This window comes from Pelodiscus sinensis, chromosome 19, assembly GCF_049634645.1.
Source record: "Pelodiscus sinensis isolate JC-2024 chromosome 19, ASM4963464v1, whole genome shotgun sequence".
Taxonomy (NCBI): domain Eukaryota; kingdom Metazoa; phylum Chordata; order Testudines; family Trionychidae; genus Pelodiscus; species Pelodiscus sinensis.
The window spans coordinates 26,360,468-26,377,882 of NC_134729.1; the positions used below are offsets into that span (position 1 = coordinate 26,360,468).

Consider the following 17,415-nt stretch of genomic DNA (forward strand, 5'->3'; position numbering starts at 1 on the left):
CCCCCCAGAGAAAGGGCCATGGGCCCATCACAGCTGGGGGGCGTCTGCTTGGCAGCTTGTGGCTGATGGGGGGTGGGCTCTGAGGGTGGGGAGCAGCGCCGGGGGGGGGAGGTGGCGAGGGAGGGGTCATTGGCCCGATGGCGGCGCCCGTAGAACTGAGCCTCTCAGCACCCCCGGTCCCCCGAGCTCACCCCGCAGGGTGCAGATTCACACGTCTGCATAACGAGCGCATACAGGAACGAGGGCTGCAGGCCCCAGCCCCCTCCAGCCTTGGCCCCGTCCCGCCTCATTTCAGCCCCTGCTCCCCCATCAGCCCCCGCAGAGCGCTGGGGGGCACTGGAGACGGGGCAGGCGGCGGGGAGCCTGGGGCAGAGCCGTCCTGTCCACAGGAGGCTTCGGGACGGCCGACCAGGCCCCTGCTTTGGGGGGCCCTGGGGTGGCTGCCTCAACGGTCCTATGGATGGACCTGGTGCGGGGCAGCTCCCCCCATCGCCCTGCTCTGCCGCCCTCTGCCCGCCGCAGCCCAGGACGTGGGGCCCCGGCAGCGGGCGGGGACAGGGCGGGGGGAGCTGGCTGCTGGGTCGCTCCAGGTCCTGCCCCCCCCGTGGTGAGTGCAGGAGGGGGCCAATCCCCCGATTCACATTGCTCAGGGGAGGGCTGCAGCGGGGGTGGGGTAGGGGTGGGACTTGCGGCAGGGGTTGCTCCAGGCCCCCTTGGGACAGCCCTGGCGGGAGGGGCCCCAGCAGGGCAGGCAGCACCCGGGCTGTTTCCCAGGGTCAGGTAGCCCACTCCGGAGCGAGGCTTTTGTGTGTGGACGGGGCGGGGGCAGGGCTGAGGCTGCAGGGAAGCCAGGCCCCCCAGCACATCCAAAGTGGGGCTGGGTGCGGGGGGGGGGGAGACGGGGCTGGTGCCATGGTCCATGGGCACACAGAGGCATGAGCTGCTCTCGGGCACTAAGCCTCGAGGCGCTGCCCCCCCAACACAGCCCCCTTGAAACAACCCATCCCCTCCCCCCGGGCAGCATGGCCAGCCAGGCCCCCTGCAAACAGGAACACTGGCCTCCGGGAAGCCTGAGCAGGCCTAGAGCCCTGCGTGAGGGGTTGGGGCCTCGCCAGCTGGCTGTGCAGGGAGGGGGTGCAACCAGCCCCATTCCCCGCCTGGAGCCCTGCAGGCATAGACCTGCCCCTAGCGCCACACAACGCAGGCGGGCGGCGGCAAAGGCCCCCTCCCACACCCCCTTTCGCTCAGTGCTCGGGCGCTCCTGGGGGGCCCCGGTCAAGTCTCCCTGCTGCCTGATGAAGGGGCCTGAGCAGAGCTCTGCCACCCCACCGGGCAGGCCCCGGGCCCCAACCAGCCTTGTGACACACACGCAGTGAGTCAGCTACAGCAGAACGTCTGGGGAGGGCCTGCGGGAGACCTGCCCTTCGCTGTGTGTCCTCCACTCTTCCATCCGCGGGAGGATTTTGGCCATTCATGTGCGGAATAATGTCGCCATGTGCACACAGGCACGTGTGACTGTGCACCACCAAGAGACACAAAACCGAGCTGTGGACGCTCTGCCCATCAGCTGGGCAGCACTGAAATCTCGAGCATCCGCCCAGCGCCCAGCTGCCAGGGATTCCTGGCTCTGACGTGTGTTCCTCCCACTGGGCGCGCCAACCCTGCTCTGCCCCCGCGCTGCCCTTCTCCTAAAGCCCCGCCCTCAGCCCACCCCGCCGTGCCCCCTCCTCACAGGCCCCGCCCACCTGCTCGCGCCTCACTGCCCCCCCCCAAACCCTGCCGCCAGCTGCCAAACGGGTCAGCGGCCTCACCCACCTGCCGATTGGCAGGCCCGCCGAACCGCTGTGGCTGGGGGGGTTGGCACCCTTTATTTTTTCCTATAGGTGCTTGACCCCTGGAGCATCCATGGGGTTGGCGCCTGTGCAGACCCGGGCTTGACCCACCCCCGCAGGGGCTCACGCTCAGTTTTACAGACGCCAGGTCAGAGAAACGGGACCGAGAGTTTAGTGGGCCCGCGAGGCCCCTTTGCCACCTTGGTCCTGAACCGAAAACGAATCAGCCACTGCGTGTGGAACGATTTGCAGCCAAGGGGCGGGGTGTGTGTGCGCGCACGGGTGTATGTGTACGCGCGCAGCTGTGTGAGTGTGTGCATGTGTGCATGGGGGCGGGGCTGCCTGCAGGCTGGGGCCGGCTGCTGGGTGTGGGGGTGAGTCTCGGCTGGTTTAGAGTTCGGGGGGGCAGGGTCCTGGCTCTGGCCCCCCCCCCAAGCTGGGGTGCAATGGTTGCTCCTGGTTCCTGTGCAGACCAGACTGTGCTCCGCTGGGTCCCTGGAACTAATAACCTTCTGCTCGCCTGCCGGCTGAGATACACGTCTGACTGCGGATGGGGGGGGCCCAGGGACTCCCCGCCCTCGGTGACAAACAGCCATTCAGGCACCCAGCATACAAAGGAAAGCAGCGTTCTCCGTTTATTGGCTTGCTCATTTGGGGCAATCCAAGCTCTTTCTTACCAACGACAGATCCCTACCACGGCAGAGCCAGCGGCTGAGGAACGCCTCAGGCAGCCCCGGCCGGGGGACGTGTTGGAATCAGAACCATAGAGCTGGAAGAGACCTCAGAAGGTCAAGTCCAGCCCCCTGCTCTAGGCAGGACCAATCCCAACTAAATCAACCCGGCCAGGGCTTTGTCAAACCGAGACTTAAAAACCTCTAGGGATGGAGATTCCACCACCTCCATAGGGAACCCAGCCCAGCGCTTCCCCACTCTCCTAGGCCGTGTCCAGACTCAGGGGTTTTTTCGGAAAAAGTAGCCTTTTCCCGAAAAAACTTCCCCTGCGTCCAGACTCAAGCCGCGTTCTTTCGAAATTATTTCGAAAGAACGCGGCTTTTCTTTCGATGGCGGTAAACCTCAATTTACGAGGAAGAACGCCTTCTTTCGAAAGTTCCTCTTTCGAAAGAAGGCGTTCTTCAATGTAAAGAGGCCGTCTTCGAAAGAGAGCATCCAGACTCGCTGGGTGCTCTCTTTCGAAAAAGTGGATTTCTCTTTCGAAAGATCCGCCTGCAGTCTAGACGCGATCTTTTGAAAGAGCCTCTTTCGAAAGAAGCCTGCAGTCTAGACATAGCCCTAGTGAAATAAAAAACAGGACTATGCAGCACTTTAGAGACTAACAAGACGGTTTATTAGATGATGAGCTTTCATGGGCCAGACCCACTTCCTCAGATCAAATAGTGGAAGAAAATTGTCACCACCATATATACCATATGTGACAATTTTCTTCCACTATTTGATCTGAGGAAGTGGGTCTGGCCCACAAAATTTCATCACCTAATAAGCCATCTTAGTCTTTAAAGTGCTACACAGTCCTGTTTTTTGTTTCAGCTACACCAGACTAACATGGCTACATTTCTATCACTAGTGAAATCGTTTTTCCTAATATCCAACCTGGCCCTCTCCCACTGCAACTGGAGCCCATTGATCCTTGTTCTGCCACCTGCCCCCACTGAGACCAGCCTCTCTCCAGCCTCTTTGGACCCCCCCCTCAGGAGGTTGCAGGCTGCTCTCAAATCCCCCCTCCCTCTTCTCTTCTGCAGACTGAACAGACCCAGCTGGCTCTCCGCAAACTAGCTCGCCACACTTCAGTGGATTAGTCCCCAGTTAACAGCCACCCGGGACCCGGTTCTGTGGCCCCACCGTGCCCCTCTCTCTCCTCGGCGCGTGGGGCGCCGGAGGTAGTGTGAGAATTCCCTGGCAAATGCACATCCGGCCACCTCATGGGGCCCACACGGTTTGGCCGAGCGGCTCGGCATAAGACTGAGCCGCGGAGACGTCCGGAAAGGGGACTGTACCTGCGCCCTGTCTCCAGAGCGGCCGGTCTCCGCACTCCACAGCCGCCAGCACAATGTGGGGAAGCCTCTTCTTGGAGGCAATTGCACCGTCTGAGAAGAGCATCCTCAGGCCGGGCCCAGGGCGTGCACTAAGGCTGGCACTACCATCTTGCAGGCAAGAGCTGGCCTCTCGCCAAAGGGAGCCCTGAGGAAACCAGGCATCCCCCTGGCTCCTCCATTTCTGCTTTCTCCCCAGCTCCAGGTTCAGGATTCAATGTGGATTAGCAACACCATCTGCGTGCGGTGTGCCGAGTCACCACTGCGGGAAACGGGCGCCACGTTATTCTTACTGCTTATGCTCTTCCTGTCCTGCTGCGCTAGGAGCTGTACGAACGTGTAACAAAGAGCCAGACCCTGCTCCAAAGAGCTTACAATCTCAACGTGCGGCAGAAATCGGTGCAGGTGACTTCTGCTGACAACACAACACAACATTGCCCCAGGTCAAGGACAACAGCACAGCAGCAAACCGGGCAGCATCACACAGCAAGGGAAAGGAAATCTAAAGGGGAATCATCCCGGAAAGGAAGCACTCGGTAAAACGCCAACATCAGCAGAAGAGCACAACAGCTGCCCAGCAGCCATAGGAATTGACTCTACCCCCACCCCCCTTTACATACAAGTGTAACTGACAACGCCTGTGTCTGCGAGTCCAAACAATGCTAGTGCCATTGGTTTTGCATCATGCTTGGCTGTTGAAGGGCTGTCCATCTGCTTCACATCTGGCCCGCAGCTGTCCCTCCCACTCGGCAAGGGGGACAGTGCACACTGGGCGGGGGACAGGTTTCTGCCGATCTCCGTCCCGCTTTGCAGAGCAGCCTCCAGACGGAGGCTCGCTCAGATCTTCTTCACATAATTCCCAGGGAAGAGCCCTTCTTTGCCATGAAGCCGACCTTTCCACCACCCCGAGGGATCTGGAAGAGAGCGCCGTGCACAGTGTTATTAAATGCAGGGGGCGAGCTAGGCCATGCACACGGTATTTGTGCCCTGCAGCCTCAGTCTTCCAGAGTTCCTCTGACAGGTGCACAAGAGGCAGAGAGCTGGGTGTGTGGACGTGTCTGTCTGGGGGCTGGCAGGGCAGAGTGGAGCAGGCAGCCATGGTGGGCAGAGTAGGCAGGGCAGATGAAGTAAGCCTGCACCTGACCAGCCCAAGTCCAGAGCGCAGCTCAGTAGCCAACTAGCTAAGGCAGTTACTGGTGTTGACATACTCGCCGCAGCCTCTGAAGTGTGGTAAGGCTGGCCGGGGACCCGGTTCAGAGGTGCTCTCCCATTGCCGCCGGCTACTCTTCTCATCTTGGGGGAGTACCAACTTTGAGGGGAGAGCACGCGGAGATTGATTTATCGCATCTAAGCCAATATGATCCATCAATGGCCAATGGATTGATCGCTGCAGTGCCGAGCCACTATGTAGTGTAGACAAGGCCTAAGAGAGCAGCCTTTTTAAGCATCGTCACTCACCCCCTTTAGGAAGTGGTGAGAAATTATTGTCCAATTTACGCTTAACTGGCAAGATGACACCCTGGGAAACCCATTGGCTGTATGACAAAGCCCTAGGGTCTGTGTTAAAGTTTTCTGGCCTGGCTTGGAAATTCTCTGGGCTGGGTTATGCAGGAAGTCAGAATAGATGGTTGTATAGGTCCCTGTGGGCCTTCGACGTCGTCGTGTTCTGCAGGCTGATCGCTTGCCAGCCAGCTACAGAGTAGCAGACATACCAGCATAATAGCACTAGTGATGCAGTAGGAACAAAGGCCCCCGGCGCTAAACGCAGATCCCCAGGCATCCGTGGGGGTGTCAAATTGTCCTTCACACTTTGCGGGTACCACGCCTTAGGTCCACGACCACCCACGGGAGAGAGGCCCAGTCAGCGGGTGTATTGCCCTAGATCGGGGCCCAGTCCCTTGGTGCTCGGCTCATTGGCTGAGGGACCGACTTGGAACCAGCAAGTGGGTACTGAGTGCAGCGCAGGCAACTGGCACGAAGGTCAGCAGGACCCCGAGATGGAAATTCTCCCTGGGGCTGCCCAAGGGGCCGGTTCATTTGTCCAGCCCCTGGAAACAGGCTCCAGGCTTCCGCTGAGCTTTCTGGTCTCGAGTCTTTATTTTGGCCCTTTGATCTGTTTATCCGTCTGGGACGTGCACCTGCCGGTGACCCGCATCCTCTCCCCCCGTTTCATGACACGTTCGTGGGGAGCCAGGTCTAGGCTCCTCCCCCAGACGGCACCTGCTCCCGGGCTGCGTCGGCCGACTGGGACAAGACACAGCGGAGAGGCGGCCCAGGGAAGGTGCCTGACCTAAGGTTCCCGCCCCAGCCACGTGGCGGATGTCGCCTGTTTCTGCCCGTGCCGTTAGAGGCTAACGGTGGGTGAGCATTGACCTGCCGCGCTAGGGTTGCCAGGTGTCTGGTATTCTACCCGACAGTCGGTATCTGCGCTCTTTGTCCGGTAAAAAAATCAGAAAATACCGGACACGTGCAATATCCGGTATTCTCTGACTTTTCCAGCTGCGCACCAGACGGAAGCCTGGTGTGTGCAGGGGGAGCGGCTGGGAGGCGGGACCACGATCGGCGCTGGGAGCCTGTGATTGCGCAGAAGCCTGGCGGGGGCGGGGGGAGCGGCTGGGACTCATCTTATTATCCTGTGGTCCTCTTTTTTGTTTTTTTTGCTTGACAAAAATACTGCGTGTCTGGTATTTTTTGGGAGACCTTCTGGCAACCCTACGCGTGCCCACGCGGACAGCCGGGCGGCTCCGTGGATAGCGCGCACACGGGGGGCTGGCACGATGCCCTGATGGTGGAGGACGATCGAGAGGAGGTGCCTGTTGGCACCAGAAAAGGCTCCCAGGAGAGACGGAGCATGGAACCCGCTCGGGGGCAGCCACAGGAGGAAGGGCCACAAGGGGACCAGCCGGCTGACAGAACCATCTCTCGGCCAAGGCCTGCTGCACAGGGATCCCAGCCCCTTTGGGTAGCGCTGCCAACAGCAAGCGCAGAGGGCAGCCCCTGCCGGTGGGCCGGGCCGGACGCTGTGCTTGCTGCGGGGCGCAGGGGAGGCTAGGGCCGTGCCCTGGCAGGAGGAGCGAGGAGGCTAATGGTCTGCGGAGGCGCCTTGCGGTTCCCCGGCAGCCCAGCTGGCGGAGGCGGATGGAAGCGGCTAACGCAAGGTGGGGCGGCAGCCCCATACACGCCCCTCCCCCCCACGCCCAGCACTGGGACTCCTCCCACTGGGCCGCCCTGCCCGTCCCCGCACGTCTCGCACGTACCTTCCAGCAGGATGTCTATGACGTCGCCCACGTTGAAGCTGAGCTCGTCCACGTCCTGCCCGATGTACTGATACAGGGCCTGGCAGCGCGGGCCCGTGGCCTTGGGCTGGGGCTTGGGGCGTCCCGCCGGGGGGGGCCGCTGGTTCACGCTTCTCCTCCTCTGCATGCTGGAGAGCACAGGCCACAGCCCCCAGTCAGCGCAGGGCCGAGCCGGGCCCCCCCGGGGATCAGGCTGCCTTTTCTGAGCAATGGGGGCCCAGCTCCTGTGCGTGGACCCCTCTGGCCCCGCCTGGCCCAGACCTGCCCACGGGGAAAAGGGCCTTTCCACGGGGCCGTCCCGGCAGCAGCCAGCGTGCTCCGTGCGCACGCCCCCCGTGCCGCTGCTTGGACTTTCCCCGAGGTCTCACGCCCCATCAGGGCAGCTGGCAGGGTCATGGCCCAGGGGCTAGGGGAGGGATGGGGCAGAAGCTCTGTCCTCTCGGCTTCCCTGGGCAAGGCCACCCAGCCTGGCTTGGAGCCACGCCCAGCGCCGGAGGGAGCCCGCGCTGCATCCCGGCGCGCGAGCCAGAGCCCCCGGAGGAGAGCGCAAGCTCCTGGTCCCGGGGCGTCTGCACCGTGGGCCCCACCTACCCTGCCACGCCCTGGTCCGGCACGTTCAGGAACTCCAAGTTCTGCTCCGAGGGGGGTCTCGCCTTGGCCCTGCGGCTTGTGCTCTGCTTGGGCAGCATGGCGGCCGGAGGCCCTCGCCCCTGCTTCTGGGCCGCGGTGTACATCTGCTCCCGCTGCTTGGGCTCATTGCGGGGGAACTGGGCCGCTCCGTTCCTGCAGGTCCCTGGAAGAGCCAGCGCCAGGGATGGGCACCAGGGGCTGCTACGCACCCAGCTGACCGGATCCTGCAGGGACTCGGAGCCAGAGGCCAAGCAGGGTGGGAGTCCAGTTGTCCTGCTGGGCCTTCTGAGAGGCTAACCCCAGGCCTACGCCCGCCCTCCGTCCAGCCCGCCCTCCCGGTACCTTTCATGGCCACCTGGCTTGACCCCTCGGCGGCGCCAGGGACGCCCAGCAGCGCTCGCCTTGGTGGAGGGCGTCCGGGGGCCCTGCTCACGTGGCTTGGGCCAATCCCGGCTCTTTCCCGTGAGCTCTGGGGCGCGGCCGTGCCGAGAGCTCCCGCGGAGGGATGTTAACCATCGGTTAGCGGCACAGTCGAGTAACCTCAGCAATTCTTGTCGGTTACTCGACTAGTCGCTAGTCCCCGGGGCGGGGCCGGCACTCAGAGCGCGCCGGCCCCACTCCCGTGCGGCCCCTGCCACTCCGCACTGCTGCCTCTGGATCAGAGGGGACAGCGCAGGGGGCCAGGCGGGAGCTGGTTTAAAAACCGGCCCCCCTCGCAGACCGGCTGCTCCCTCTGATACAGGGCGGCAGCAGCCCCTGTCCGGGGGAGTCTGAGCTCCTGGATCCAGCGTGAGCCGGAACTGAGCCGGCCTGCCCGCCCGCCTGGCTCCTAATACACTGGAAATGCAGAGCCGCAGCAGGGGCAGGTCCTGGACCCGGCGCGAGCCAGGACTGAGCCGGGCTGCCTGCCACAAAGTGTCCTCGCGGGGGAGGGGCGTGCCGTCTGCAGCATCAACCTAGACGCTTTTGCGTATCGGTTACTCGGTTAATCGACTCCGCTGTCACATCCCTGTCCCGAGTTCTCCGCCCCAGGGGAGGGACCCAGCGCGCCGCCTGCCGCCTGCCGCCTGTGCCCTGGGCTCTTCAGGGCTGAGCCGGGAGCTCGCGGCCGTAGCTGCCGCTTGGCCCCTCCGCAGAGACTGGCCGCCAGGCCGTGGAGAGCAGCTTTTGCCACAGGGACACCCGCAGCTCACTTCCCACGTGCCCCTCCCCGGCCATCGGGGGCAGACTCCTGCCCCCGCCCTCTCCCCTGCTGAAGGCGACTCCGGGGGCTGGTCGAGGTCACGTTCCCACAGTGCAGGGACCCGCCTGGAGCCCCCAGGCTGACGTCCTGGCTGGAACGCACAGTGCTTGGCAGCCAGGCTACGGGCCCTCTCCTGGGGGGCCTGGTGCTCCCCAGCTCTCCCCGTTCGCCCCCTTTGGCTCTGTCCGCCTCACCTCGAGAGGCCTGTGGGGCACTTCTGGAGGGCGCTGGTTGCCTCTGGCGGCCTCTGCTCTGCGGGATCCCTTTCTTTGTGGGCTCTGGGGGGAGAAAAGGCAGGAGGGTGGCTAGGGGCTGGGGTCCCCTCTCCGCTCTAACCATTACACCCCACTCCCTCCCAGAGCTGCAAACAGAGCCCGGGCATCCTGCTTCCCAAGTCCCCTCCCTGCTCTAACCATTACACCCCACTGCCTCCCAGAGCTGCAAACAGAGCCCGGGCATCCTGCTTCCCAAGTCCCCTCCCCGCTCTAACCATTACACCCCACTGCCTCCCAGAGCTGCAAACAGAGCCCGGGCATCCTGCTTCCCAAGTCCCCTCCCCGCTCTAACCATTACACCCCACTGCCTCCCAGAGCTGCAAACAGAGCCCGGGCATCCTGCTTCCCAAGTCCCCTCCCCGCTCTAACCATTACACCCCACTGCCTCCCAGAGCTGCAAACAGAGCCCGGGCATCCTGCTTCCCAAGTCCCCTCCCCGCTCTAACCATTACACCCCACTGCCTCCCAGAGCTGCAAACAGAGCCCGGGCATCCTGCTTCCCAAGTCCCCTCCCCGCTCTAACCATTACACCCCACTGCTTCCCAGAGCTGCAAACAGAGCCCGGGCATCCTGCTTCCCAAGTCCCCTCCCCGCTCTAACCATTACACCCCACTGCCTCCCAGAGCTGCAAACAGAGCCCGGGCATCTTGCTCCCCAAGTCCCCTCCCCGCTCTAACCATTACACCCCACTGCCTCCCAGAGCTGCAAACAGAGCCCGGGCATCCTGCTTCCCAAGTCCCCTCCCCGCTGGGTGCAGCCCTGCAGCAGCCCATGCTAATTGCAGAACAGCCCCGCCCCCTGCCCCCAGAGCACAGGCCCCGCCCCCAGGCACTCACTGGAGTTCTTGGGGAGCCCATCCCCGATGCTGACGTTCAGGGTCTTGCCTCCTGCCTTGAGGACAGCCGTGTCCCCCTGCCCCCTGAGGAACGTGACGCCGCGGGTGCCGCCTCCCCCCCAGCCTTCCTTCTTCACCCGGAACTGTAGTCTGAGCAAGAGGGGAGACAAGCGTCAGGGCCCGGGGGCCTCCTGCTTCGAAAGCCCTAGAGCCACCGGACGTGGGAATCTGGGCCCCAGGCTCCCCCAGCGACCCACACCAGCGCCCCCGACTAAAATACCCACCTGCCCCACCACCCCTGAGCTGGGCCTAGAACCCAGGAGTCCTGCCTCCCCCACTTGCTAGTTTAGCCACTAGGCTCCCCAAGCTGGAGTCCTGCCACCCACGCTCCCCTGCTCCAACCACTAGCCCCCACTCCTCTTTCAGAGCTGGCAATAGAACCCTGCAGTCCTGCTTCCCAAGCCTCCCCCAGCTCTAGCCGCTAGTCCCCTCTGCCCTTTCTGCACTGAGAATAGAACCCAGGAGTCCTTCCTCCCAAGCCCCTTGCTCTGACCACTAGCCCCCACTTCCCTCCCAAAGCTGGGCACACAGGGCTCTCCAATACGTGGGTGGAGCCGAGGGGCAGGTGGCCCCAGCTGGGCCCCCCCCGCCCCACAAGCCCGCCCCGTGCTCACGTGTCACCGAAGCTGAGCTGCAGCTTGCGCTGGGTCAGCTCCTCATAGCGTTTGCACAGCAGGCTCAGCAGCTCCGTCTTGAAGATGGACTCCAGGAAGTTGTCGGCGTCCTCCTCGTGGAGGATGAAGAAGTCGTCCTGCCTCGTGCTGGCCGGGCAAAGAACATAGAACATAAGAACATAAGAACGGCCGGACTGGGTCAGCCCAAAGGTCCATCTAGCCCAGTAGCCTGTCTGCCGACAGTGGCCACCACCAGGTGCCCCAGAGAGGGTGGACCGAAGACAATGATCAAGCGATTTGTCTCCTGCCATCCCTCTCCAGCCTCTGACAAACAGAGGCCAGGGACACCATTTCTATCCCCTGGCTAATAGCCTTTTATGGACCTAACCTCCATGAAATTATCTAGCTTCTCTTTAAACTCTGTTATAGTCCTAGCCTTCACCGCCTCCTCTGGCAAGGAGTTCCACAGGTTGACTACACGCTGTGTGAAGAAGAACTTTCTTTTATTAGTTTTAAACCTGCTCCCCATTAATTTCATTTGGTGTCCTCTAGTTCTTCTATTATGGGAACTAATAAATCACTTTTCTTTATCGGCCCTCTCCACACCACTCATGCTTTTATAGACCTCTAGCGTATCCCCCCTCAGTCTCCTCTTCTCTAAACTGAAAAGTCCCAGTCGCTTTAACCTCTCCTCATATGGGACCGGTTCCAAAGAGGCGGAGCCAGAGGCGAGGGGTCAGAGCCCCCCCGGGCCTGCTGGCGGCACAGGCTCTGCCGGGGAGGCCACACAGCCTGTGCGGGGGTCCCCGGGGTGGAAGCTGGGGGCCGGTCCATTTGCCTTGTAGGGGTGACACTTTGCCGGGGCCTCCCCTGGCACCCCCCTTCCGTGCCCCTCCCCCGGTCGGCGAGGCCTTGGTCCCCAGCGGTGGGTCGGTTCCCCGGCTGTGGGGGGCCAAGCTGAGGACCCTGCGAAGGAGGCGCCGTGCCCATGTGCAGCCAGACCCCCAGGCCAGCTGGGGCCCTTGGAGAGGAGAGAGGAAGGGAGGGGCAGGTTGCCCTGCCCGCCGTGGCCCTGGCTTCCCCAACCCCAGCAGCCACCAGGTCCACCTGCCCCGGAGAGGGTGCAGAGGAGGCTCTGGCCCCATGGGAAGGGGCGAGGCGCGGGGTTACCTGAGCGAGACTTTGTGGACGGCCTGGATCTCCACCTTCTTCTTCAGCACCTCCCGGATCTGCCCCTTCTCGGGGCCCTTCTTGACCTTCTCACGGCCAATCAGGTAGAAGAACTTGGGGGTCAGGATGAAGTCCCGCTTGATGGGCTGCGGAGAGAGGGGCAGCGGGATGGGGCACCGGGAGCAGCCCCCGCGGCGCAGCTGGGCAGGGGGCTCAGCGCTTTGGGGCCACGGCTGGGGGGGGATGGGCCTCCCGCCGCTCCCTTGCTCCCCCACACACCTCTCGCTCTGGGCCGGGGGAGGCTGACCTGCCTGCCGGCCCTGACAGCAGAGCTCCGGAGAAGCCGTTCAGACGGAGCATGGCCTGGGACGTGCCTCTCCCTTCCCGAGAGGGCCGGCTGCGCCCCACCCCTGGCTGGGGAGAAGGGGGAACCCCGCCAGGCCCCGGCTGAGCCCGTTTACCTTGAATCTCCGGTCGTACTTGGTGACCGAGTCGGCGAAGTCGACCCGCTCCCGCTTCCCCATGAACTGGCGCAGCTCCGGCTTGTCCTCCATGCCCAGGTAGTCGCCCACGAAATTCCGGTTGATGCTGTTCTTCCTCCTCTCCTTGGAGTTGTAGAGGATGTGGGAAGCTGGCCGGGACACACAGCAGGGGGGGTCAGGCCAGGCAGCCGTGGCCTCCCAGTGTTGGGGCTTTCGGGGGATGGCTGGAAAACTCCACAGCGCCTGTCACCAGGCGACCCAGCCCCGTGGCGTCCCCCAGCCCCGCGTAAGCCCGGCCCCTCAGCATGGGATTTTGCAGGATGCTGTGGGGACGAGCGGCTCTGTAAGACGGGACGTGTGGAGGATGCAGAACGTAACCGCAAACATTCTTCATCCTACACACGTCCCGCCTTCCTGAGCCGCTCGTCTCCACGGCATCCTGCAGCACCATGTTCCGCAGGTTAACTGCCTGACACAAAACATTATTTTCTTTTCGCTGTTTGAAGCTTGTTGATGTGTAATGATGCCCATTGTCCTCGCCTGCCTGTGCTGTGCAGGGGGCGCAGGGGAGCCCAGCATGGCCTTTGTGCTGCTATTCTAGGTGCCTGTGTGTCGCCTCTTGTGAGCGGCACACCCCCTTGGGCAGGGTTAGGAAACATCTGCAGGGGCATTATTGCTACAAGTGGGATGATCCTGGGCTTCCACATGACGATAAACCTGAATTCATTAAGTACCATCGCACCCCAGGGGAACGAAGCGGAGAAATTAAGCAGCTTGCCCGAAAACACAGAATGCTTGTGACAGCCCAGGATTCCTGCCTCCCGCCCTCTGCTGCTCTAAATCCCCTGCTTCCCTCCCTCTCAGCGTGGAACGGGACCCCGGGTCCTGCCGCCCGGTCCTGCTACTCCAACCCCTGGGTCACACTTCCTCAAACAGCTGAGAATAGAACCCAACTCCATCCCAGCGTCTCCCATTGGCCAGGAATTGCAGCCAATGGGAGCTGCAGAGGGTGATGCCTGCAAGCACAGGGCTGGGCGGAGCCACCTGTTCCCCTTGGGAGCTGCCTCAGTCTCCTACACCCTCTCTCCCTTCCAGACTCCACACCCCCACTCCAGCCTGCTCCTGCACCCTCCCCCTGCCCAGACCCCGCACCCTCAGCCCCCTCCTGCACCCTCCCTGCAGCCCAGACCCCGCACCCTCATCCCCCTCCTGCACCCTCCCCCTGCCCAGCTCCCGCATCCTCAGCCCCCTCCTGCACCCTCCCTGCAGCCCAGACCCCGCACCCTCATCCCCCTCCTGCACCCTCCCCCTGCCCAGCCCCCGCACCCTCAGCCCCCTCCTGCACCCTCCCTCCCACCCAGACTCCACACCCCCACTCCATCCCCCTCTTGCCCAGCCCCCTCCTGCATCCTCCCTCTCTCCCAGACCCCACGTGCCTGCTCCCTGCCCCAGAGCCTACCTGGCCCTACAAAATCTAGTAGCCCCAGGCCCCAGAAGAGTTAACCTGGCCCTGCCCACATGCTCGACACGTTGCTTTTAAACTAAAGTTTGTTAAAGGGCCATTGTCAAAAGTTGGCCAGGGCTACATTGCGCCCTGCGGCCTGTTCCCCCGGCTGGAACGGCTTCCCCGTCGCTCCTGCCCTGCAGCCCAGCGGCAACCAGCCTGGCTACAGGGACATTACTTCCCGTGGCACTAGCAACCTGCCCAGTGTCTCCAGAGAATCTCCCGCCCGCCCTGGCCTTGGCTCCGCTGGCGGCTCTCTTACCCTCCTCCCGCATCTGCTCGTACTTCCGGATGGCGATGTGCTTCCGCCAGGCCTTCTGGATGACTCGGGCAAAGCCATCGAATTTCCGCTCCCGCATCTCCTCCAGCAGGAAGAGCTGGTGGCAGCAAGACACGTGTGCGGGGACGTGAGCCCAGGAGCCGCCGGAGACAGAAGCCGCCCTGGCCCCGCGGGGCTGGCGGGAGCAGGGCGTCGGCAGAACGGTCTGAGCGGAAAGCCGGCCGGCCGGCCAGACAGACGGGTTTCTAGCTCTAGCCTTTCGCTCGCGGCGTGCCAAGCTGGCCACACGGGCCCCACCCAGTTGTCTTCTCTCCCCATGGGGGCTGGGAGCCCGGAGCACACACTCCCCCAAGCCAGCGCCTCCCTCCTACCCGTCCGCCAGGCCCACGCGCCAAGGCTGGGGAGATGGGTGGGAACGTCTGGCAGCCGAGCGGTTCCCTTTCTTGCACCCAGCAATGTACCCCAAAAGGAAAAAGCCCAGGAGCTCTCTGCAGACCCTGTCTCCCTTGGGACAGGCAGCAGGGGGATGGAGGCTGGGGAAGCGCCGGGATGGGTCCCTAGAGAGGGGAGCGGGGGGAAACTCCATCCAGTCCCGGCTTGACCCAGCCCTGGCCAGGCTGACTGAGTTGGGCTGGTCCTGCTTGGGGCACGGCCTGGACTCGGTGCCTCCCGGGGTCTCTGCCCGCCGTGGGTTCTGGGACCCTAACAGAATCGCAGAGACCCGGCGGGAGCGAGGCCTTTTGCCTCAGTTTTGTGGTGGCTCCTGGTGGCCTTCGGGCAAGGCGAGCAAGGCGGTTGCCATGAGTCCCGCGCCTTCAGGGCCACGCGCGGCTCGCTGCCCGCCCGCCGCCTGGCTGGGAGCCGCCCGGCCCCACGGTGGAGCCACCCACAATCAGGGCCGGCCTTACACGAGGCGAGCTGAGGCGGCCTCAGGTGCCAGACTATGGGGTGGGCGCCACTCGGCCCCAGAGGTTAGAACATTGAGCCTGCTGCCGGTGCAGACGGATTCCTCTGCTCCACGTGCACAGAGACGGCGCGGAGCCGGGAGAGGAGTGGAACAGGCAGGAGGCAGAACCGAGACCGTTCAAAGTTCTGTCCCAAGAGGGGCCGTGGGGGCGTCATTTGAGCTCCCCGCCCCAGGTGCCAGACTGTTGTGGGCACGTGCTGCCTTGGGCCCCGCAGACTCTGTGGCCGGGCCCGGTGGCCAGCAGGCCCGTCTGGCGTGTGGGCCGGATGGCAGGGGGTGATTCTAGGGGGCTGCTGGGCAAGTCCAGTGATCGCCCCAGAACCCTCGCTCCTCCTCAGGGGCTGGGGTGAGCCCACCTTGCGGGGGGGAGGGGTCCATCCACTTACCGATTCTGGGTTCTTGACAAAGACCTTGCTCCGGCCCATCTGATACTGGTCGGTGTCCATGTTCACCGAGTGCAGCAGGTGCTGCACGCCCTGGCGCTCGTCCCCCCGCCAGCAGGGCCAGGTCTCCGGGGTCAGGATGGCGTACCTGCCGGGACCGGGCGCGTCACCGCGTGGGCTGCGGCCCAGGTGCCCTCGGAGACTGGAGCCCCGCACTCAGCCCCCGGGCCGGGGAGGCCCCCAGCACTCGGGGAGGGGGCCCTACCTTTGCAGAAACTTCTGGAAGAGCCGCCGATAGGCAAAGCCCGCCCGGCGCACGCGGATGTTCTCCTTCAGCCCCAGGTACTCCACTTGGTGCTTCACCCTGCGAGGCAGGAGGGGGAGACGCACAGCACCGGTGAGGCAGCTGCCGGGCGGCGCGGAGAGTCTGGCAACCTGCACGGCCGGGGGGCATGTGCCTGCGGGTGCAGGAGCACGGAGGGAGGGGGCGCTGGGTGTCTGCGTGCGTGTTACACTTTCCCCAGCCCGCTGGCCAGTGTAAATTGTGCCCCAGCTGATGAGCAGAGCTCTCGGTGGTGCACATTCGCACAGGCCTCAGCGCACATTACAAAATGTATTCCGCCCATGGACGGAAACGATGGGAGGGATCATTGCTGCCGGCTGATCGTGGGCAAGTTGAGGCCTGGCTCCGTGCCTCAGTTTCCCCCTCTGCGAAAGCTTTGAGCTCTACTGATGATGCGTGTCGTGTACAAGGCAAGTGGCAGGATTTTTACTAATAACAACTCTGTCCGGAATGATAAAAACAAGAGACGGAAACAACGAAATCCCGCGTAAACCGTTCAGAAGAGCGTTGGGACCTCGGGGCCAAAGACTCAATTTCAGTTCAATGTCGGCTCTAGGGAGCGGGGTCACAAAAGGTGCCTGGGCCCTGACGATGAGGACAGGTGCCTAGCGCAGTTGTCCAAAGCCCCCGCACAGAGGAAACGCCTGACACCCATCAGAGCAGTCAGCACCCTGCTGGTAGAGAAACATTTCTTCCGTAGCCTGGATGTGCTGTCTGTCTGTCTGTCTGTCTGTGTCCCTCACGAGCTGAGCACTTGGCAGCCACCCAGGAGAGATTCAAATGCCGCCCAGCTGATTAGCAGAGCGCCCAGAGCCGGCAGCCTGTGTTTCTACTGGTGGTGCACGTCTGCACATGCCTCGGTGCACAGAACGCAATTTGTTCTGCACATGGATAGAAAAAAACCCCAGAGGGAACCCTGGTGCCCGTCTGACTGTCTGTCTTGGAAGTAAGCTTAGGCGCCTTGCTCACTCGCTCGGCGAGGAGCAGTCTGGCGCAGGGGGCAGAGACACTGGGGTTTTACTCACTACACCTAGGGCCGTTCCCGCTGAGCTCCCCTGAGAACCTGGCGAAGGTGTTTCCCCTCCCACCCTTCGTTTAGCTTCTCGGCCTTCGCGGGCCGGGACGGCCTCTCGCAAGGTTTATCTGCAGCGACGGGTCCTCGGCTGTGGCGACGGCCTCGCTCACCTGCTTTCCTCCCAGTCCCTGGGGCGCTTGGTCTCGTTGGGCTTGATGCAGCGGATGTACTGCGGCGTGCACTTCATGAGAGTGTTCACCAGGTCGTTGGCCTGTTTCTGTTGGAAAGAGCAAGGCTGAGAGTGTTACCGGCTGCCAGCCCCCCGAGGGCAGAGACGCCGTCCCGTAGCCGCCCGCCGGCTCCCCCCTCCCCGAGGGCAGAGAGACCCCGTCCTATAGCCGCCCGCCGGCTCCCCGAGGGCAGAGAGACGCCGTCCCG

At 63.3% G+C, this 17,415-nt stretch overlaps 1 protein-coding gene across 2 annotated transcripts in view; it reads right to left on the reverse strand.

Moving 5' to 3' along the window:
* Positions 1-2,454: 2,454 nt before the first annotated feature.
* Positions 2,455-17,415, reverse strand: part of MYO1F (myosin IF) — a 51,939-nt gene continuing 36,978 nt past the window's right edge. For both annotated transcript variants that reach the window (XM_075903171.1, XM_075903173.1), the window contains exons 17-28: positions 17,148-17,254; positions 15,885-15,983; positions 15,623-15,767; positions 14,252-14,366; positions 12,465-12,634; positions 12,004-12,149; positions 10,834-10,980; positions 10,161-10,309; positions 9,244-9,327; positions 7,768-7,969; positions 7,138-7,304; positions 2,455-4,794 (exon numbers count right to left, since the gene is read on the reverse strand). In XM_075903171.1, the coding sequence (XP_075759286.1) occupies positions 4,718-4,794; positions 7,138-7,304; positions 7,768-7,969; positions 9,244-9,327; positions 10,161-10,309; positions 10,834-10,980; positions 12,004-12,149; positions 12,465-12,634; positions 14,252-14,366; positions 15,623-15,767; positions 15,885-15,983; positions 17,148-17,254 (1,608 nt within the window). In that variant the 3' untranslated portion in view covers positions 2,455-4,717. The remainder of the gene's footprint in view (positions 4,795-7,137; positions 7,305-7,767; positions 7,970-9,243; positions 9,328-10,160; positions 10,310-10,833; positions 10,981-12,003; positions 12,150-12,464; positions 12,635-14,251; positions 14,367-15,622; positions 15,768-15,884; positions 15,984-17,147; positions 17,255-17,415) is intronic.